Genomic DNA, 23,957 nt, shown 5'->3' with positions numbered 1-23,957 from the left:
GTCAGGGAAGGCAAATTTGAAGAGAAAACCCAAAAATAGACAAGATTGAGACGCAGATTAAAGGCGGATATTGATAAATCATAGTGAATATTATACAAATATAGACTCATTGAAAAACAAAAGAACCGTTGTAAAACATCGTTTATAATGAATGTACTGTTGGGAATGGACATGCATATGTTGAAGAAGTTTTTTTTTTCTATCATACGAATTCTATGAACGATTAAATTCATCAATAAGGTATACTCAAGTAGCAAGCATAATTATGTGTTTAAATTGAAATCGAATAAAGCATATCATGCAAATCATAATGTTAAAACTTACATGATGAAATTTTTCGAAGTTTCCATAAGTTTTGGAATTGGAATGAAATTTTAGATTTCAAAAATTTTGGAATTAAAATTGAAATTAGTTTTGTAATTCCAAAAAAAAAAATATTGTAAAAACTCTTAATTCCGATTCGTTCAATCCAACTTTCACAACTAACTGGGAGTAAAATCTTGTAAACTGACAATAATGAAAAAAACTATTCCCGTGAAAGAATATAATAGCCTACCAAGTCTGGTACCTAGCCTCTACTACTGCAGTAGAGGTCTAGGGTTCAAATCATGACTCCCTTCCCTACTTCCCCAATTTGTAATAAGATTTGAATTTGTAAAAGAAGAAAAAAAATGAAGAATATACTAGCCCTAGGGCAAACCACATTTACAAATGGCTACTTGATATAACCCATCAATACTTCTGTTTTAATAGAGAGAGGCACAAACTATTTTGCACCATTTGAGAAAAGTTCACCTCTAATTTCAGCCAGCCACTTCTTCTTCTTCTTCTTCTTCTTCTTCTTCTTCTTCTTCTTCTTCTTCTTCTTCTTCTTCTTCTTCTTCTTCTTCTTCTTCTTCTTCTTCTTCTTCTTCTTCTTCTTCTTCTTCTTCTTCTTCTTCTTCTTCTTCTTCTTCTTCTTCTTCTTCTTCTTCTTCTTCTTCTTCTTCTTCTTCTTCTTCTTCTTCTTCTTCTTCTTCTTCTTCTTCTTCTTCTTCTTCTTCTTCTTCTTCTTCTTCTTCTTCTTCTTCTTCTTCTTCTTCTTCTTCTTCTTCTTCTTCTTCTTCTTCTTCTTCTTCTTCTTCTTCTTCTTCTTCTTCTTCTTCTTCTTCTTCTTCTTCTTCTTCTTCTTCTTCTTCTTCTTCTTCTTCTTCTTCTTCTTCTTCTTCTTCTTCTTCTTCTTCTTCTTCTTCTTCTTCTTCTTCTTTTATATATATATAAAAGGTTAAAAGGTTATTGTTATTACTATTACTAATATATATATATATATATATATATATATATATATTAAGCATATATATGGTGATCTGCCATTTTTTTTTCTTTAGGTACATTTCTTTCTCTTTTTCTTTTGGCCCATCCACCCACCACATTTTTCCTCCAATTGCAGACTTCTGCCGTCTTCGATCAGATCTGGGCTTAGATAGCACATCAATTATCGACTCATAATTTTGGGACCGGATTTTCTCCAACTCTCCCAATTGCTCTCCTATTGATTCAATATTCTTCCTCCTCATGTTCTTCTCGTCTGTCTCATGTATATGTAGCATTGTAGACTTGTAGTTAGGTCGGCCTTTCTTTGATTATTGTTTGCCTAACCTCTCAAATGTTATAAATATACTGATTTATAAAAATAAAGATGATAATTCACTGCAAATAAGGTAGAGTTGTATTGATGAAAAAGTGAGGAAATTCACTACAAACTGAACAAAAACTCCATCACAGCTACACTACTCTACCTAACTTAAGTAATATGATAAAAGCATAAAAACATAATGTAGAAAATGTTGGTCTTTAAATAGTAAAACTCCGGAGAAGGCTTGGGGAGCACTCTGATACCTTAAATCATGAAGAAAGTGTGTGCTCCATGCACAATCATCAAAACGGCGGCGTTTTGGTGATTCCAGCTTTAAACAAAAAACGTGTTTTGATTGGAATAACGATAGCGATTCTACAAATGTTGCGACGTTGTTTTAGGTTGCATTAAGAAATTATTAAAAAACGGTTAATACCATTACACTCAAATTCACCTCTCATTCGATCAATTGTTTTTTCTCCCTTTTCATTTTCAGATTTTGATCTATGTCCTTATTATTTTTATTCTCAGCCCATGGCTGTAATTTTCATCACAACATCATATATAATACATACACAATTATGTTTTTTTTTTTCTTTTTTTTTTCCATACATAAGGTTTATCTGCTCCATGTGCTGGCTCCACGTCATCTGCAGGTAATCAATCCACGTGTGCTCGGAGCCTGACCGTGTTTTTCATTTTCAAAAGAAAAAAAACAAGAGTGTGGGCACTGTTTGATTGAGGGAGCCATTGTTCGACCTCGTATATCATAGAATTTTGGGATGCTAATTGACCAGGTTTCAAAATTATTGGCAGATTTGGTCAGATTTGCCCAAATCACGATATATATTCTCTTTAGCTTTATCTTGGTTATTTCCTTTCTTACGGAAAAACTGTATAACTAGGGTTGAAGTCTCTCAGCCACACATATATATATGATGTCACGTGAAGTTAGTAATATACAGATACACAGAAATACATAAGCTTTTCTCGAGAATTTTATCATGGAATCAGACCCATACAATTGAGGCAATTATTTTTCCTTTTTAATTTGCAACCATGAACGATACAAAGAATAAAGTTGAAGGCGGTATCACACCGTACACCTTGAGCTCGGCAGATCACCTTGGAAGCCTCATAACTCATGTTCAGTTGAAGGGTTCGAATTATGAGGACTGTGCGAAAGCTAAGAGAGTTGCGTTACGGGCAGAGAAGAAATTGGGTTTCGTCGATGGGACCGTTACTCAACCTACTGAGAAAGACCCTAAAATTGACGATTGGTGGATGATATATTCCATGCTTATTTCTTGGTTCTTTAATACCATTGAACCAACGCTTCGATCAACAATTACTTATCAGGAAACCGCTCAAGAACTCTTGGAAGACTTGCAGTTGAGATTTGCGGTCGCGAATGGGCCGAAAATCAATCACTTGAAGACTGAGTTGGGAAACTGCAAACAGAGAGGCCACTCAGTTGCTAAATATTTCAGGAAGATGATAGGAGTGATGTAGTCGCCTACCTCGCCCAAAGCAAAGTTTGGGCTGGCCCAAATGTTACGCGAGACAAATCTGAACTGTGCAACCACTGTGGTCGAGTGGGACATGACGAAAGTCGTTGCTTCCAAGTCGTCCGTACCCAGACTGGTGGGGAAATCGTCCGAAAGGGTTGGGGCGTGGAGGCAGTAAAGGCTCGGTCAGAGGGGGAGGCCACGGTCGAGGGATCCCTCATTTCGTCTAGTCGGGTCTTCTCCCAATTTTACTTTTTGACACAAGTGGTGGAATATTTAAGAATTGTGAAATTTGTCTTCGTGCCAAACAAACAAGACATGTTTTTCCTTTAAGTGATGATAAAGTTACTAAGTTATTTTCATTGATTCATTGTGACTTGTGGGGGCCTTATCTTACTCCTTCTACTTGTGGAGTAGTATATTTCTTGACCATTGTTGATGATTTTCTCGGTCTATTTGGATTTATTTGTTAATTGAGAACAGAGAAGTCTCTGGTATTTTGCAAAATTTTTGTGCTATGGTGAATCGGCAATTTGGCAAAGTTATTAAAACAGTGAGAAGTGATAGTGGAACAGAGTTTACATGTCTAAAAGAATATTTTGAAACTAATGGTATTTTGCACCAAACATCGTGTGTTGGTACTCCGCAACAGAATGGACGTGTTGAACGGAAGCATCGGCACATACTCAATGTAGCTCGTGCCTTAAGGTTTCAAGCCAAACTTCCTATTAGATTTTGGGGGGAGTGCATCTTAAATGCCGATTTTTTTATTAATCGTGTTCCATCTTGTGTTTTGGGTGGTAAGACTCCATATGAATTAATTTTTGGGCATCCTCCTTCTTATGATTTATTTCGGACATTTGGTGTTTGTGTTTCGCTAGAAAGCGAGATTCCAATAAATTTGCTTCTCGCGGTCGGAAATGCATTTTTGTGGGATATCCTTATGGAAAGAAGGGTTGGCGTTTGTTCGATTTGGAGACTAAGGAGTTGTTTGTCTCTAGGGATGTTGTTTTTAGCGAAAATGAATTTTCTTTTGCATGTACAACGAATAATTCTGATGATAAGGAAAATGAGTTGCGAAATGAGGAATTGGGTAGTCCAGAATTTTTAGATTCTGCTTTGATTTCTACATCTGAGACATTAGATGATACGGAGAAAATTGATTAACACCGTTGACAGGGGGAGTTCAAGCGACGAGGGTAATGCAACAACAACAACCCAGAAAACACGTCCTACTTCGAATGACGAGGGTGATGCAGCAGCAACAACCCATAAAACACGTCCTACTCGTACTCACAAGGCACCCAGTCACTTAACAGGTTACATTTGTCACACTACACGTCTTCTTGATCCCGTTTCGGTGCCACCGCTTACTCACAGTTCCTCAGGTACTCCGTATCCCATAGCTAATTATGCTTGTTGTAATAAGTTCACTGTGCAACACAGAAAATTTCTTGCAGCCGTGAGTGTAGGTTTCGAGCCAACACGTTTTTCCGATGCAGTGAAAGATGATAAATGGCGTCAGGCTATGAAAAAAGAGATTCAAGCTCTTGAAGACAATGGAACTTGGTCTGTTGTGACTTTGCCACGGGGTAAGAAACCCATTGGTTGCAAATGGGTGTATAAGATAAAATATAATTCCGATGGCACGGTTGAACGCTAAGCTCGCCTGGTGATTTTAGGGAACATGCACAAAGAAGGGATTGATTATCATGAAACCTTTGCACCGGTAGCCAAGATGGGAACCGTTCGGGTAGTATTAGCTTTGGCAGCTATACATGACTATTAGGAACTCCATCAAATGGACGTCCGAAATGCTTTTCTCCATGGTGACTTGGCTGAGGAAGTATACATGCGACCGCCCTGGCTTTCTCAGTTCTTCTCCTCATAAGGTATGCCGTTTGCGCAAGTCGTTATATTGTTTACGTCAGGCACCAAGAAATTGGTTCCCAAAATTATCTAGCGCATTGTTGTCTTATGGATTTTCCCATTCTTATTCGGATTATTCTTTATTCACAATGAGACATGGAGTATTCTTGGTCATACTTGTATATGTGGATGATTTAATTATAGCAGGGAATAATCGTGAGTATTTTTTTTGTCTCAACGCAAGTATGCATTGGATATTATTTCCAAGGCCGGGTTTCTTGGTGCAAAGCCTGCCAATATCCCATTAGAGCAAAACCATGGCCTTGCTCTCGATAATAATGAATTTATTCCTAACCCCGAGGCATATCGGCGACTGGTTGGTCGATTGATTTACTTAACTATTACTCGATCGGAGTTGTGTTATTCGGTACATATTTTGGCTCAATTCATGCAAGCTCCACAGACTCGTCACTGGGAGGCTGTGTTAGGAATCAGACACGTGTACGCAGCGGAAAACAAAAATTTTATGCGAATTAAACGAATTTAAAACACATAAACACATACATGATAATTGAAAACGATTAATTGCGTACCTTTGCGCTTCCAGCGAAATTAAAAACAACATACATGCGAATTAATTAATCGAAATTAAATCAACTAACATGCTCGCATTAAATCAAATAATCATGCTTGCAGTAAATAAACAATTTCATGTAGTCACATAAAATCATACAATATACTTACTAAACGAACATGCATATTTAATTTAATTAAAACCGAATTGAACGGCAACGGACTCGAAACTTCACCTCTTGAAGCGTGAGGTAGGCGCACTTAATGAAGCTAGATTGCCACGGAAACCAATTCGTGCAATCCGGGGCAGCAACGGCAAAGCGGTAGCAGCGGCGGTGCGGGTACGGCGGTGCGTGTGGCTCACGCGCTGTCTTCGGGCGGCGCGTGGAGGCGCGTGCGTCGTCGGCTCGGGGGCTGCTCCTCGATTCTTCGATTCTACGATCTTCCTCCTCTCGGATTTCACCTCGTATACTTCGATCTACTAAAACGTGGCACTAGACACGGCGACGACGGCAGTGGTGGCCATGGAGGAGATCGGCCGAGAGAGAGAGGGAGCGGCTAGGATTTCGTGTGTGAGTTGTTTTTTGTGCAAGACCTATAAATCAAGTATTTATAGTGTCTTGTTTAAAACCCTAACGGGCTTAAGTTGGACTGGGCCCAACAACTTAAGTTCGTTAGTTCTTTTACACGCTCGTCTCTCTCAATTCGATGATCGTAAAATTGTAACAATTACATTTTCGGAATCATTATAATGTCCTAGTCATTACGAGTGCCAATTCTCAATTTCCAACTTCCTAAAAGTGGAAACCCTAATTCACTGCACTTTCTAAATTTGGAAACTTCTCGATTTAGAAAGTCCGCTAAGATGTTCGCCTATTCTTTTCCTTTTCTTATTCTCATTCATAATTCCAAATTACGAATGTTGGACCCAATTTTATTGACTTCCAATCATGCAAAGATAAAACGTTTTTACCTTTGACAGTTTATTCAAAGATCTCATGTGCACGAGCAGTGTGACCCTCGATGGTTCAGGTGTAAGCTAGCCGTGGGCCCACAACCCTTTGAGGTCAAAACTCGTCCCTTAGATCTACGATTAAGATGAAGCTCGTTTCACCTTAATCACCCAACGAATCAAGATTGGCGTCTAGCAACTACGCGTCATGATTCCCTAGATACAAATGAAGTGTCTGCAAGAACCTTTTGATATAGTTAGTGTACAGTACGATCCCTTCGATTCATATGTCCCGATTGAACTAGAGGCATTGGTTCATCGAGACCTCCTTAGTAGTTCAATGATTGTGCGATCATTCTAAGTGTTGTAATCGTTACGTGCATGACTTAGAGAATCGAATTCTCTAATCATCACTTAGTCAGCTCTGGGCCGAGACTTAGAGATTACAAACTATGAGAACACACAGGATATCCAAGACTATTCTAGTGATCGAATCCCCGACTACAATGCACAGACCTCCCACTAGATTTCGGACTACACGAACACTGGCCCTTGGGGTGGTCCTCGGTGGAATGAGGGAGAGGTCACGATATAGCTGGTCCTCTAGTGAAGTCACGGTGATGTCTAGGTCATAAGGACTAATGGTGTACAACTATACCATAGATATCTCTACTCGATTATTGAGAACCACTTAGAGATTTCTAGGGAGAAGGAGTTTATTGAACTCGTCAACTTGCGAGCACCCACTTATGCATGCCGATATCACAATACCGTTTACTGATGAGATGCAGTACACATACATTAAGTGCTAGTCTCTTAATGGGAAAGGCCGATATCATCATTGGTAGCGTAACCCTTCGACTAGGAACACGTTTAACAGTTATAATACTAAAGTAAATATCTCACGATCCTAACGATCAATTACTGGTACTTGTAATAACTGTAGGGACTGTATCTATGCTTGTGACAAAGGGACAAAGATATAGAATGCCAAGGTGTTCTATCATTAATACTAAAAAGGTTTGTTTATTACAATAATAAATGGAAAGACCACAGCCACAAGTTGGCTTGTTGGTCACCTACTCTAACAGGTTGCACTTCGTGTTGTTCGATATTTGAAAGGTCGACCTGGTCTAGGCATCATGCTCCGCGCGGATAGTGCTCTCCAGTTGTTTGCCTATTGCGATTCCGACTGGGCGAGTTGTCCCATTACTCGTCGGTCATTGACAGGGTATCTTGTACTCATTGGTTCATCTCCGGTGTCTAGGAAGACCAAGAAACAACATACTATATCGAGGTCATCTGCAGAAGCTGAGTATCGGTCATGGCAACGACAACTTGTGAGTTGAACTGGTTAAAGGGGTTGCTAAAATCGTTTGGTATTTTACATACATTACCCATACAACTTCATTGTGATAGCCAGGCGGCGATGCACATCGCAGCTAATCCGTTGTTTCATGAACGAACAAAACATATAGAGATTGATTATCATTCGATTCGAAATGCTCTAAAAGATGGCCTTATCTCTACACACTACATACGTACAGATGAACAATTGGCCGATAGTTTCACCAAGGTTGTTGGAAAGCCACAGTTCGACTACTTTCTTTGCAAGTTGGGCACTCGTAATCCTCATGCACCCACTTGAGGGGGAGTATTGGCAGATTTTCCCAAATCACGATATATATTCTTTTTAGCTTTATCTTTGGTTATTTCCTTTCTTACAGAAAAGCTGTATAACTAGGGTTGAAGTCTCTGAGCCGCACATATATATATATATATATATATATATATATATATATATATATATATATATATATATATATATATATATATATATATATATATATATATATATATATGATGTAACGTGAAGTTAGTAATATACAGATACGGAGAAATATATAAGCTTTTCTCGAGAATTTTATCAATAAATAAGTCTTGACGTTGTTGATGTATGAACAGAGATATTTCATGCAAGTGAAATAGCAAAACTCATGCCAGAATATTTAAAGCAAAAAACTGGTATAGATTCGTAGATGAAGCAGCTTCCTCGTCATGGTTGTTATTCGTAACAGACTGCTGCTATTATTGGTCACATCCACCACCGCTGGCAGTCTAGCTGAGAGATAGAGATGTGGTTTAGGCATTTATAGAAACCCTCCGGACGACCCTAGGGAGGGTTTCCATTAATGACCCTCCGGACGATGATGCTCATAGCAGTTGTTGTGCTCTACAACTACTACCATAGGAAACAAAAACCCGAACTAAAATTCCTCGATTTCGTCCCCTTCTCTAAGCTTGCTCTGTTACTCAGACCAAATTTTATCCCATTCATGAAATTTACCAGCGAAAACCAGTCACTTGAGTTCAATGTTAACGAAAACGAACTTTCAGAAACCGAAAAATCAATAAAAATGCCTGTGATATCCCTAAAGCTTTAGATGCAAATAAATATTTTCCGACCATAGAAAGTTGTTCAATATCAAAGGTTGTTGTCTTGTTGATCGACTCGAAGAGGGAGAACTGTTTGCTTCAGTTTGGTTCCGCCACCAAAGGCGTCTGGTCGCTAATCGAGAAGGAGATTAGTGATGAAACATTGAAGGTCGTCTTCTCTACCCACACGTACGCTTGCTTTTTTCTTCCTCGATACTGTTATTGTCTTTCTTCGATGGTGGTAGCGGCTTTTCTCCACCCACACGATTGCTCTCTTCTTCCTCGACACTGTTGATTGTCTCTCTTTGATTGTCACGTTCCAACCATACATATGGAGGTACGAGTTTCAAGGTTTGCTCCATTCCTTCCATTCAGACAAACGGAGATTAGTTTTAGTTCTTTATATTAATGTCCAGACTGATTAATGACTTTCAGGCGTGTTCATACTTTATAATACGTCGGTTCTAAATTGACATAATGCTCGCGAGAAAATCGGGGGAAATTCTTCTGGTAGTTTGCTTCTGGAATACTTTAAAAGATCTTTTTTTTTTCTTCGTAATTTCAAGTCTTTGATGGCTGTTGTTTCTCTTCGGTTTACAGAAACGTTTATCATTTTCTTTTCTTGCACTAATTTTCAACTAAATTTTCTTATTACTTAGTGGAAATACATTGACTGCAGATCTGCTCATGTTGTCGTGTTCTATGATGACATGGAAATCTTGTCCGATAATCAAACTGGGATTGCTGTAAAAGAGAATTGACTTGTTCAATTTGAGGCGACAAATAATACGGAAGTGAAAAACGTGCAGGATTTGGAAGATTTGCAGAATGCCTTGGCAATTTTTTTATCGGAAAAGGCAACAACTGGTAATGTTTTTTTTTTAGTTTAAATGGATTAAATTTATAATGTAATAAGTATTGTGTCGTAATTTATATTTGTTGCGGCAGTGTTCTCAAATCTGCACTATGGAAGATGAGTATGCGCTATATGAAGATCACATTAAACGAATAAGGGGCCATACGCCATTTTTTCAGTCTCTTTTATCTTATGTCGAATTTTCCTTTTTTTTTTTAAATAAATAAATTGAAATTTGTATATTTCGATAGGTGGTGAAGTTGGTTTAGCTCGTAAATGTATTGAATCAATCATAACTGGGAAGAGTCATTTGCTGCTAAAGAATGAAAATCACGACAACCGTAAATCCACAAAGCAAACAAAATCACCTGACATTTTTCTCCCCGGTAGATCTTCATGTCAAGTAAGTTATCATGTTCCTATACAAATTTGTTAATTTAATTTTTTTTTGAAATAGATAAATAATTAAATTAAATCAATGTGTATTATATTCTCAGGATGGGTATATATGCGTGAAGAATAATCGGAGGCTGACGAAATATTTTGTCGCACTATAGGAAGATGGAGTAAGTATAGGGGTGATTCCGCAATTTGGGTGAGCGGGTAAGATGGAGTAAGTATAGGGGTGATTCAGCAATTTTTAGAACGGTTTGAGCCAGGGAGGTGGATTTTAAGATAATACAAATTGACCTCCACTTGGGGCATTTCCGGTTTAAGGACCAAAACTAAAAATGGTATACAATATAGGGACAAAAACTGTAATTATCACAAGTTTACATAAATAATATAATAAATTAAAGTTTTCCTAAGTTGTAAATTATAAAATTTAATCGATTTGTTGATATTTAAGACAACAAATCTACCTCCCCGACTGAAACAGTTTTGAAAATTGCAGAATCACGCCTATACTTACTCCATCTTCCCATCCGTGCTGCCCAAATTGCAAATTTAACCCCAAAGGGATCTCTCTTGCCATATTCGAAACATCCACCACCAACGCAGTATGCTTCGACTTCTCAGCTATAATCGTGTGTGACTCATTTACGAAAATTCGTAATACCGAGTTTAAAATTTATGATTTACGATTCAATTCGTTCATACCTAAGTGGATTCAAAAGTTAAATAAATCTTAAATATCAACAAATTTTACGATTTACGATTTAGGAAACCTTTAATTTATTATATTATTTATAATGAACTTGTGATAATTACAATTTTAGTCCCTATATTATATACCATTTTTAATTTAATAATATACCATCTTTTAATTTAGTCCTTCAACCGGAAATGCCCCCAAGTGGGGGTCAATTTGTAATTTTTGGAAATCAACCTCCATGGTTGAAATAATTTTGTAATTTGTAGAATCACCCCTATACTTACTCCATCTTCCCCGCCGCACTACCCAAATTGCAAATTTGATTCCAAATTGGATCTCTCTTGCAATATCCGAAATATCCGCCACCAACGCAGTATGCTTCGACTAATATCGAGTACAAAATCATATCATTTACGATCCAAATCTTACGATTCAATTCGTTCATACCTAAGTCGATTCAAAAGTTAAAATATCAACAAATCGATCAAATTTTACGATTTAGGAAAACTTTAATGTATTATATTATTTATAATAAGCTTGTGATAATTACAGTTTTTGTCCCTATATTATATACTATTTTTAATTTTGGTCCTTAAACCGGAAATGCCCCCCAAGTGGAGGACAATTTGTAATTTCTGAAAATCCACCTCCCTGGCTCAAACAGTTCTAAAAATTGCAGAATCGCCCTTATACTTACTCAATCTTCCTACCCCGCTCCACCCAAATTGCAAATTTGACCCCAAAGTGGATCTCTCTTTCAATATCCAAAATTTCCGCCACATTTACGAGAATTCGCGATACCAAGCATAAAACCTTATGATTTACGATTCAATTCATTCATATATATGTAGATTCAAATGTTAAAATAAATCTTAAATATCAACAAATCAATCAAATTTTACGATTTTTGGTCCTTAAACCAGAAATGCCCCCAGGTGGGGGTTAATTTGTAATTTCTGGAAATCCATCTCCCTTGCTGAAATAGTTTTGAAAATTGCAGAATCACCCATGTACTTATTCCATCTTCGTAGCCGCTCCACCCAAATTGCAAATTTGACCCCAAAGTGGATCTCTCTTGCAATATCCGAAATATCCGCCACAAAAGCAGCATGCTTCGACTCCTCTTCGGCCGTAAACGTGTGTGACTCATTTTTACGAAAATTCGCAATACCGAGCTTAAAATCTTATCATTTACGATTTAAGTCTTACGATTCAATTCATTCATACATGTTGCATGCTTCGGCTCCTCCTGAGCAGTAATCGCGTGTGACTCATTTAGGAAAATTCGCAATAGCGAGCTAAAAATCTTATGATTTAGCCAACCTCAGTCTTGTAGGGCTCATCCCCGAGTGGACGAACGGAAGGAGATCCCTGGATGACAGGCCTGGAGCGAAAACTCTTCCTTTTATGTGGAAGGCAAACAACGCCAAAGAAGGAGGCAAGATTCGGAGCTGCTCATACTCTAGGTCATAGCCTTTGCAGTTTTAGGCCATCATATTTTTCAAAGACAACAAAACGAAAGGGAAGACTCAAAGAAAAAATTGGTTAAAACTTCCTCAAAAATATTTTGTATAGCTAACACCCAGTTATTTAGACTGAAAACTAGAAAACTTAGTTACAGAGTTTAGACTGAAAATAGACAACGACAGAGACTGGAAAATGATAACTTAGTTGGAAAATTTGGATTGAAAATAATATTTTTCAACGATATTATGTTGCGGAGTTTGGGCGGTCGGGTCGGGTCGGCGGCATGAGGCTAGTAGGTAGATGCGGGATAGTCGGAGAGACGCCATTTTCTTTGGAATGAATGTGATTTTGATGCCTGATGAGTTATATATATGATAATACGGTATTTTCAGTTTCAAATGACTATGTTCTTTCCATCTAAGCTCTCTAACTAATTAAGATGGTCGATAGACTTAACGAAAATACGACCGTCCTAATTTGAAAAGGATATTAATGCTCAGAGGCGTTTAGCAGATTGTCTAAATTTTAAAAGTTTGTGAGTTGATTAATTTGATGATCCTATCTATACCACATTTTGTTTTTTAGGGCTTGTCTTGATGGACGGTGATTCAATTTTCAATAATATTGGGGAATTTATAAATATTCATCTTTTATTGTTGTCTTTTGCAAGTTTCTTTTCAAAATTAATTCAACACATATATTTATGGTTGATTTTATCGAATTTTTGGTAAAGGGTAATGCTATTTGCAGCGGGACTTTTACTGAATGCAGCGGAATTTTTTTCATTTATTTTTTTTGTTTAGAAATTCTCTCTCATACTCTCTAACTCTCTCAAGACATTTGAATTTCGAAAAATAATTGGACTTTGAAGAATTTATTGTATGCCCCAGCCGATATTATTGAATTACAATTCACGTTTATTTATTAAATTTAATGTAGCCTCCTTTTTTCTTTTTTAATTCTTTTTGGGACTGGTTTAATTCTATGTTTTCCGTTGATCTCCACACAAATACAAGTTAATGTTTGTGTGCTTATGGGTAATAAATATCCACCAATGTAGCATAGAACAATTCCAGACCTCTTAGTTCAATGATTTTGTCCAAACTCGGTTATCAAAAATTAAATACTTTTCTTGTTGTATTAAAATTTGTATTTGATTGGAAGGTTATCTACTTATCTATCACGTTAACAAGTTGGACTAGGTTAAAGGTGCAATATAAATTCAAGTCAATATTGCATGCATTCAATCATATTTAAAGCTTATTAATGATATGCCTAATTGGGCCAACCCAATGGGCCTACAAATTATTTACCTACTGGGCCACAAACTCAATATTGAAGACCACATCACTTATAAAATCACAATTATTGCAAGGGTGCGGCTATATGCAAGACTAATTCCACTTGTGCAAGACCAAATTAAAATTTTCAATGTATAAATACTATAATACCCTTACTTATTAAAAAAATAGAAGATTCCAAATGTGCAAGACCAAAAATTCAAAAACACAAAAAACCATATCACAAGACCACAAAACTACAAGACCAACTCTCATCTTCTCCATCTTCCAAAACCCACAAGACCTTTCTCATTCCTCCTCCATAAACCTACAAAACCTAAACATTCAAAATCATCAAGACTCAAAAATCTTACAAAGATGGCAAGTATGGAGTCAGAAGACATCAAAATAGAAGATTCTACGGTGGAAGAACCCAAGAAGGTATGCATTTATGGGTTTTTTTAGCTAGAATATCGTTTTTCCAAAAAAAATCTCGCGCAAACAAATTCGACATGTACAGGTCGAATTTTATAGGTAAAAATCGACATTTTATATATGTCGATTTTGAGGTATAAAATTCGACATTTGGCAATGTTGAATTTGTGCTATAAATTCGAAATGTCAATGTCGATTTTTACCTATGAAGTTCGACGCTTAAGTGTCGATTTGTAGCATAGTTTTTCGACACCTTGGTGTCGATTTTTACCAGTTTCAAATTATTTAATTTGTTTTTCCTCTTTTTTTGGGCAGATTTAGGTCACTCATGATGGTGAGCGGCGGGGTTGGCGGCGGCGGCAACCGGCGGTGGAGCTTGGGAGGCGAAGAAGGTGGGCGTAGGTAGGGTTTGTATATTTTTTTTTTTGTTTTTTTTCCTCATTATTTGTATTTGGTCTTGCATGAGAAAAAAAAAAGCCAATTTAATTTATGGGTATATTTTTCATTTCATCTTAATAAAATGGAATCTTTTGGAATATTTCTTTAATTTGGTCTTGCACAAGTGGAATGAGTATTGCATATAGCCGCAGCCTTATTGCAATTCGCATGCATACATGTTCTAGATAAGTCATTTACCTGAAAAGTACAAATATATTAAGCACATAGCAAATAGTTGCGGTCGGGTTTCTTCACACAAATAGTTGCGGTCGGGTTTCTTCACGCAATGCAAATCAACATCAATAAAAAATAATCATAAAATAAGCAAAAATGCAATAATATCTAAAAACATATAACTGCAAAATATGGTCTTGAATAAAAATATAGTCGAGAAACTTTGAAAACTAACATCAACGGGAAAGTCATTAAACGGCACAAACATTAAACTTAATCGAAAAGACTGAAACCAAGGTCATCATCAGATTCATCAGCAGGTTCTTCTTTCTTCTCCTCTTCCTTGACGGCAGCAGCAGCAGGTGCAGCACCCGACCCCGCAGCAACAGGAGCAGCGACTGCAACAGCAAACTTGCTAGGGTCCTGGTTTGTATAAAACACCACAACCACATTCAAATATCAGACAACAAATTCTATTTACATGACAAATGTAACAGAATAGAATGATACTTACAGCAAGATACTCCTTGACTTTATCGGCAAGTGGGAAGGAATAATCAGTAGCAACGGCGACAGCCAAGACATTCTTGTAGGCATTGATGAACATATGGGGTGCAGCAGCTAGGGTTGGGTAAGAGATGGCTAGAGCCAACGAGGTGACCATGGAAACACCCATAGCAAACTTGCCAATTAGGTCATCTTCGGTCAAGTCAAGCACCTCAGGGCTGAAAACGGAACCGTTGTCGTAAACCTTGGTGACAACTAGACCATAAGAGAATGGCCTGATTCCGAGTTTCGAAAGAAGTGCAGCTTCAGAGGAACCCACTTTGTCACCCTTTTTGATGAGCTCCACAGGGGTTACGATTTCGACAGTACCCTTGTTAATCTTAGTGGGAATGTTAAGAACCTACACACGAACGGATACATACATACAACATTATTCAGTATTATCACACGAATTATAAAGAAAGAGGAAACAAAATCGGAAATGATTTCGTTAGTAAGTACCTGGAAGAAAGATGTCTGTGACGGATCGAGACCCGTATTCCCAGGTGGGACAATGACATCAATCGGGGCTACCAAACCAACACGAGCAGGTGCTCCAACCTGTTTTGAGAAAGCTTATATGTTATAAACGAATACTTATATATCAACAAGACAACTTTTCTTTCTATATTTCATCTTCCATATTGGATCAGAATGTTTAGAAATTACAGACAACTCATCCAAAACAGAACACCATTAAAACCATCAAGTTCTTCCCTAGTCTACAACATTCGGTTCGAGTTCGAATAAGACAAAAAATACAGGGTTAGCCTAAAGCTGATGCATAATAATACATAACAATAGCAGGAACGAGAACTGAACTTCAGACATATTTAACAACAGAAGATAAACACGACAAAATCGATCCATGTACAGAAGTCAATAAAGATAAACATAACAGCAACCACACAGACATACATAGATCACAACACGAAACAGATACATTAACTAGTTAACTTGACAGCAATATATAGAGAGAGGCAGGCAATAAAAAGAAATGAATTCACCTTGAACTTGGCAACCTCTTCAGTCACTTCCTTCAAGTCACCCTTAGTGAAGATTAGTCCAACATTCCCCTGTAGTCGTCCAATCATTCATAGCAAACCAAAACAACAGCAGTAAGAAAGATTCTACCTAATAATTGATTCTACCCAATTACTATACATACATAAATAAACCACCACCAAAATCAATCAATCAACAGGGGGGACTTGTTACTTACAACAAGGAGATCAATTAGGGCGAGAATAGCTTTGTTTCCAGTGTTCTCAGAGTGGATTCGGATCGACCTCTTCATCATAGTATTTTTACCCATCAGAACAACCGAATCTCCCCTTAGCGCGCTCCGAATGTTCTGGAGCTGAGTGGACCCCACGTTGTCCGCCACCGCCACCAACACCTGCGTGTACTCATCCAGCAAATTGCACAGTTTCTTGTCGTATGCGATTTTCTTGTCGGCCTTTGATACCTTGGGTGCCATTTCTCTATTTCTTTCTCTCAGCTAATAGAAACAACAAAATACAGACGAAACCCTAGGTGTATGAGAGGAAGAGATGCAAAAACGAGGGCCAAGACGTAGCACTGGTAGCAGTGGCTATGTCGAGGTGGACAGCGGCGGCGCCGTCTCTTAGCCTCTTCGATTCAAGCTTTTAGGGCCGGTTGAAAATGGTGGAAGCCAAATGCGGGAATTCACAGTCGAAAACTTTGCCTGCGGTGGGTTGAGGGTTTTTACAAAGACCGTGCCCTAAAACCAATGGTTGGATTGGCATTTTCGATAATGATCTAACGGCTGTGCCTGTGGTTCTGATGTGTATTTATGGGCCTCTTATTTTTTATTAAAAATCAGTTTTTATTATGCGTAATGGGCTACTTAAAATATGAATACAATTCCGTTCAAACCCGACCCAAATTAGATTTTCTACTTTATTGCGTAAAATAAATAAATAAATAATATCCATTAACTTCTGTTTTTTTTTTAAAGGGTAGGATTTTCGTGTGAATGTATATATATATATATATTAGGCTGCGGCTATATGCAATATTAATTTCACTTGTGCAAGACCAAATTAAAAAAAGATTCCAGAAGATTCTATTTTATTAAGAGGAAATGACAAATATACCCATAAGTTAAATTGCCTTTTTTTTCTCATGTAAGACCAAATACAAATAATGAGGGAAAAAAAAACTAAAAAAAAAAAAACACCGCCGTTAAAGTTCCGCCGCCCAAGCTCCGCCGCCTAAGCTCCGCCGCCCAAGCTCCACCATCGATCGCCGCCGCCGCAGCCCCGCCGCTCACAATCATGAGTGACCCAAACCTGCCCAGCAACGTCGCCGCCGCCGCAGGTATTTATGAACTTTGTTTGAAATTTTCGAAAAGGGTTATTTAAATTTGATAAATCCATAGTTTCATTATGTTAAAATGACATTAAGAAGCTTTCGTTGATGAATTGTTGTCTGGAGAGCAGATTTTTGATTTGTTCTTCATTTTCATTCGACCAGCACATGTCGTTTTTCAAAGGAAAAATTCGGCATTTGCAAGTCGATTTTGTATGCTATGATTCGACATGTGTCGATTTTATTGAAGGTTTCTCGACATTTTAAAGAAGTCGATTTCTTATCATCCAATTCGACACCAAGATGTCGATTTTTTGATGAGGGTTCGACATCTACAAGATGTCGAGAAACACTCATAAAAATCAACACCAAGGTGTCGATTTTTATGGTCAGAAATCGGCATATAGATGTCGAAATTTAATTGTTTTTTTTTTTAATAAATGTAGTTGTTTTTTGTTTTTTGTAGAGGATGCTCGTGTACGATAAACCGCTTTCCATCGAAAGAGGAAATGCACAGTTCGTCCTCCTCAGCTCCTCCCCTCCCGCGCCATCGTACCCGAAAACGACGTAGTGATTCACAGGATTCACATGTCGTTGTACCGGAGCCACATGCCACTTCGACTACTGAAGTGGGTGGGTCCAGTAGCCAAACGGCATCGCCAAGCTCGATAGGTCCAGAAATTCGTGAGTTAATACCAGATTTTGAGGAGCATGTCGCTTACAAAATTTTGAGCGGAGTGCTACGTTTTGAACTAACTAAACCTCTAAAAGTCGCAATCCTATCCTCGGTATCGGATGTCTTCCAACCCTCTGCCTTGGGCTCGTGGTACCGTGTCCAATGATCTACGATAGGAGGCATAGGGCAATTGTTCTTCAAGACGACATGTACAAAATGGTTATTGTTCACGAATGCTAGGCCATGCTCTTGCCGCATCTCAACAGGAACGGGATCGCTCGAAAGTGGAAGAAATGTAAGGCATTGATATTTTGAGAAATACTGGACCACAGTACAATGTTGTAAGCATGGGCAATTATATGGCCCATATAAGGTAATGTCATCCAATATTGTCGATCGGCAGGTGAAACCCAACAGTCCAATATAGCTACCAACTCCTCTATGGTGGCCCATACTTTGTAACTCTTTATGTAAATGTCATGATTCCTTTTCAGTTCAGTGAGCATGTCACGTCTTACTTGTGCCCAATTTTCTTCGCCCAATCCTACCATAGATGCAACTACCCGAAATCCACAATGACTATCTGATGCGATGTTCTTGATGTCTTGTACATATTCTTGAAACATTAGATGAATTTGGACAATAAACTGCGTCTTCGCATTAGCCTTTTTCTATAAAAAAATGAATATTGAAAAAAAATTAATTGGATAATAGAAAGTTAAAAAAAATATGAAAAAGTTCAATTTCGACACTAAGGTGTTGACTTTATGCACACAAAATCGACACCTTAGTATCAAAATTTAACTGTTTGTAATTAGTCCCAATATACTAAATTCGACATTAAGGTGTCGAATATATGTCCATAAATTCGAGACCTTAATGCCGAAATTTAGTACATTGGGACTCATTACAAACAATTAAATTTCGACACTAAGGTGTCGAGTTTGTGCACACAAAATCGACACCTTAGTGTCGAAATTTAACTGTTTGTAATTAGTCCCAATATACTAAATTTCGACATTAAGGTGTCGAATTTAGGGACATATTTTCGACACCTTAATGTCGAAATTTAGCTTTTTTCATATTTTTTCATGAAATCAAAAATGTTGTCCGTACCTTTCTCGTGACGGAGGGTTTAGCTGACTTTTTTGTTGTCTTTTTTTGTTGTCTTTTTTTGTTGTATACTTCGCAGTGCCTCGTGTTGGAGTCAAAACCTACATTCTGATCGTGATGGCAACCATGTTAACATAATATCAATAAAATTGTAAGTGCAATTAGTCTTACAAAAATTTAGGTGTGGAGAAGAACCATAATTCAAGTCGTCCGAATTTGAACCTTCACGTGGCTCCATACTTTCCAATGTTTGTCGATGCATTGAAGTGAAATGAGAATTCACTTCATATTAATCTCGTGGATGTCATGTGCACACAGTACTCCGCGAGTTATTTGGAGACTGCAACTGCAAGGCACCTCAACTTGAGCGAACAACTCACGTGATTTGTCCACCTCAATTTTGATGAACTCAAGGGCGTGCATCGACACAAAACCTAAAAGTTCACTGTAAAGCCCTATCTTGAAGCCGTGTTGGTATGTATTTCTGCTAATCTCAAAGGAAGCCTTGATTTTAATTTGTTGCAACATCAAGACGTTGTCAATATAGTGAACAAAATAACGAAGTTTCCCCAATGAATTCATCATATTTTTCTTAATCTTTGAATGTATGTGCACCCTCCATCATATCATATATTACAAGACGTATAAATATATTATAAGTTATTATATAATAGAGACGTGTATGTCAAGTCATATAATATAAAGATTACTTGTTAGAAGTGTATGTTCCGAGGTGCATACATTTGTCTGTCCATGTGGATTCAATCCTCTGTTTGTACGGGTTCAACCACGAGTCAGCTACGTAAGATAGAGCCTTCGGAAAATCAACGAAGTTTCGTTTCATTAAATTCCATTCCACATAAAACAACTCCTCCGATCTTACTCAACAAGATTTGCCCAACTTGTCTCAAACCGCTTCCATTTTTCTTTCTCTTTTTTGAACATTTTTTTTTACATTTAGCAAGAATATTCTTGCTAACATGCCACCTACATAGCAAATGATGACTAGTTGGATACACAAGAGATATAACTTTCATCAAAGCCAAATATCAGTCAGTGACGATACAATTAGGACTATGACTCCCTCCCATCTTCTCCACCAAGGTCCTCAATGCCTATTCGTAGTTGTCTGTCTTCTCACATTGTAAGTATGCAAAGGCAATGGAGATTTTTTTTTTCCGTAGAAGTAACGCCCACCATCTCTAGTAATGGGAATCCGTATCGGTTAGTTTTATACGTGCAATCCATAAGTAACACGTTGGGAAAGCTACGCCCTGAGGCCAAGCAAGTAGGGTTGCTTCAAAACAAATCAGTGACTTCACCATCTTCGTTCGATCTATGATCCTGAAGGTAATTATGTTCGGACAATTTCGTCATCAAAAGTTGCATTTAAGATCTACCGGCTTTCTCTATGGCCAGAAGCCTATGACGAGCATTGTAAATTGCCTTCATTTCAGCTACATTTGTCTCATCCCTCTCCTTCAATGTTGTAAGTATTGCCTTTGGTAGCACCAATGCATTTGACATTTCTTCTACAATTTTCATCTCTTCGCTTGTTAATCTTGCCGCATATGCGTGGCCCTCCAATTTTTTTTTGGAAAACATGGGTGATTATGAACGCCAAAAACAAGTTCGAGCTTCCATCCAACATTGTCATCATCCATGCCCAATTTAGTGCCTTTTAATTTAAAAAGGCAATTACATTTTTTTGACCGTGTACTTCTTTTTCGTTTTGCAGTTTCAAATTTACCAGGTACCTTAGTGCCACGATACTCACCCGCATGCTCACACACAAGCACCATATAAGGTGTTCTACGTCTATTGAGTCCAGGATTTGATGACTTGATTGTAAAGACCATTCTGAGAGATCTACCCACTTCTCTCACCCATTTCAGCAATTCATCATTTGTTGCAAATGTATCGTTGTTGATGAATTCACTAGAGTAGTCAATTGCTAATTAATCATTTTGTTCAACCTTACAAAAAAAGAGGAAAAACAAATTACATTTGAAACTGGTAAAAATCGACACCAAGGTGTCGAAAACCTATGCTATAAATCGACACTTAAGCATCAAATTTTATGGGTAAAAATCGACATTGACATGTCGAATTTATAGCACAAATACGACATTGCCAAATGTCGAATTTAATACCTCAAAATCGACATTGAAATGTCGACTTTTACCCATAAAATTCGACTTGTACATGTCGAATTCGTTTGCGCGGGATTTTTTTTTTCAAACGATATTCTAGCTAAAAAAACCCATAAATGCGTACCTTCTTCGGTTCTTCCACCGTAAAATCTTCTATTTTGATGTCTTTTGACTCCATACTTGCCATCTTTGTAAGATTGGTTGAGTTTTGATAATTTTGAATGTTTAGGTTTTGTGTCTTTATGGATGAGGAAGAAGAAAGGTCTTATGAGTTTTGGAAGATGGAGAAGATGAGAGTTGGTTTTGTGGTTTTGTGATGGGGTTTTTTGTGTTTTTGAATTTTTGGTCTTGCACATTTGGAATTTTTTATTTTTTTTAACAAGTAACGGTATTATAGTATTTATACATTGAAAATTTTAATTTCGTTTTGCACAAGTGGTTTTGGTCTTGCATATAGCCGCAGCCTATATATTATTGTAGTTGATACAAATAGATTGGTATTTAAACACAATCACATACATAATATATACATTAAATTAATAATTGGTTGGATTTGGATTAGTTGTTTAGAAATTCACTTGACTAAAATCTTATAAAACCAAAATAAATATTTTAAATATATAATACTACTATCGTAAAAGTATGTGAATAAAATCAGACACAAGACAGAAAATTAGTGTTTTGACAAACTTTTTATCTGCTACTCAAATTAACAAAATTGAACTTCAACAGAACCTTTTCAAGGCAAAAATAAAACGATTAATGCTCATTTATATACTCCCAGATATATTCATGTAAACACATTATTCAGTCATTTAAATCTATAGGTAAAAAAATGTTCCTTCTTATTAGTAATACACCACTGCCAGCTAATCACAAATCCTAACAAATCTGCAAGAGGAATATTTTGTTGAGGAATATTTTGTTGAGAGACACGTGTTGCTCTTCTAGTGATTTGTCCATAACAGATTTTGTCATCTTGTGTATCTATAAAGATCACCACAGTAGTGTGTTATTCAATCAATGAAAATACTTTTGTTCTATCTCTGTTATCTCTTTCATTCCTCATGACATCTTTCTACAATTTTATCTATTTTATGTATTCAAGATGGTAATCAGAGCTACCTAAGACTAACGTCTTTTTTATTTTTTCCTGGGAATTCTGCAATAATGGCAGATTCCTCTACTCCCATGGTCATCCCCACCTCCTCTTCTTCATCTTTTACTCTTTCCCCTATCTATCTTTCCCCTCCTTCCAGTTTGCTCACCATTATATTAACCAATGATAAATATCTTGTACGGAGGGCTCAGCTTCTCCCTTACCTTCGTAGCCAAGGTTTATTTGGTCATGTTGATGGCTCATGCTCTCCTCCTGAAGTGTTCGACGAAATGCCCCACTCAAATTTTGCATTCTTGGCTTGGCAGCAAAGAGATCAGGCCATTATGAGTCTATAATCTCTTCCATTTCTGAGCCTCTTCTTGCCCATGTTCTAGAAGCCTCTACCTCCCACGAGGTCTGGACAATCATCGATCAATTGTTTTCCACTTCCTCCCAAGCTCGTATGATGCAAGTCTTTCTTCATTTGACCACTCTTAAAAAGGGTTCTTAACCAATTCCTGAGTATTATAGGCGTGCAAAACTTCTTGTTGATTCTTTGACTGTCTATGGTAAAATCATCCCTCCCTCCGAGTTTATTGTCTTCCTTCTTGCTGGGCTTGGTTCTGATTATGACTCTGTTGTTACTTCTATTACCGCTCGAGCCGATTCAATGTCTCCGGCCCAAGTTTATGGCCTTTTGTTAACTCATGAATCCCTCCTACAACATAAGCTCACTGCCCTCAATTAGTCACCTTCCCTTTGTGCACACATCATCTCTAAACCACATCCTCCTACTTCTCACTTTAATAATCGGGGTATTTTTCGTGGCAGAAGTAATTTTCGTGGCCGGGGCAGTAGGTTTCGAGGTGGCGGTCGTCATTCTTCCAATGTTTCTAATTTTCCTTCTGCCAATAAACGTGTTTGCCAAGTTTGTAACAAACCAGGTCACACCGCCGCTACGTGCTACCACCGTTTTGACTATAACTATCAGCCACAACTGTTAGAGTAGGTGACCGGCAAGCCAACTTGTGGCTGTGGTCTTTCTCTTTTCTTTGTAATAAAACAATCGTTTTTCGTTCGTAATAATAAAATATCTTATTTGGCATTCTATATCTGTTATCCCATGCAAGCAGCATAGATATAGTCCTAACGAGTTACTCTATTACTGTGAGTTGATCTAGTAGAATCGTGAGATAACTCAGCAATGTAATGTAACTGTTAAACCTTGTTCCTAGTCGATGGGTTACGCCAATAATGAGGATACCGGCCTTTCCCTTTTGAGACTAGCACTTAGTGTATGTGTACTGCGTCTCATCAGTCATCGGTGTTGTGACATC

General features: G+C 37.5%; 3 protein-coding genes across 3 annotated transcripts; 1 reads left to right on the top strand and 2 right to left on the bottom strand.

Moving 5' to 3' along the window:
- The first annotated feature begins 2,674 nt into the window (after positions 1-2,674).
- Positions 2,675-3,127, top strand: LOC148768454 (uncharacterized). Its single transcript, XM_088821219.1, has one exon. It carries the CDS (start codon positions 2,675-2,677, stop codon positions 3,125-3,127), a length of 453 nt encoding a protein of 150 aa, XP_088677345.1.
- An 11,697-nt stretch (positions 3,128-14,824) lies between these two features.
- LOC105951127 (large ribosomal subunit protein uL10z) lies at positions 14,825-17,038 on the bottom strand. Its single transcript, XM_012974517.2, has 5 exons — positions 16,468-17,038; positions 16,253-16,321; positions 15,708-15,806; positions 15,214-15,606; positions 14,825-15,122 (listed from the first exon to the last, which is right to left on the bottom strand). Exons 1-5 carry the CDS (start codon positions 16,723-16,725, stop codon positions 14,973-14,975), a joined length of 969 nt encoding a protein of 322 aa, XP_012829971.2. The 5' UTR covers positions 16,726-17,038; the 3' UTR covers positions 14,825-14,972.
- A 1,259-nt stretch (positions 17,039-18,297) lies between these two features.
- LOC105951141 (uncharacterized) lies at positions 18,298-20,913 on the bottom strand. Its single transcript, XM_088821218.1, has 3 exons — positions 20,815-20,913; positions 18,687-18,926; positions 18,298-18,576 (listed from the first exon to the last, which is right to left on the bottom strand). The coding sequence occupies exons 1-3, from the start codon at positions 20,911-20,913 to the stop codon at positions 18,298-18,300; spliced, it is 618 nt and encodes a 205-aa protein (XP_088677344.1).
- Between the last annotated feature and the right edge of the window lie 3,044 nt (positions 20,914-23,957).

This window comes from Erythranthe guttata, chromosome 8 (genome assembly GCF_056151865.1).
Source record: "Erythranthe guttata isolate IM_541 chromosome 8, IM_541, whole genome shotgun sequence".
In the NCBI taxonomy this organism is placed as follows: Eukaryota; Viridiplantae; Streptophyta; class Magnoliopsida; order Lamiales; family Phrymaceae; genus Erythranthe; species Erythranthe guttata.
Note: the sequence above shows the minus strand (reverse complement) of the source record. Positions and strands in the feature narration are given on the sequence as shown.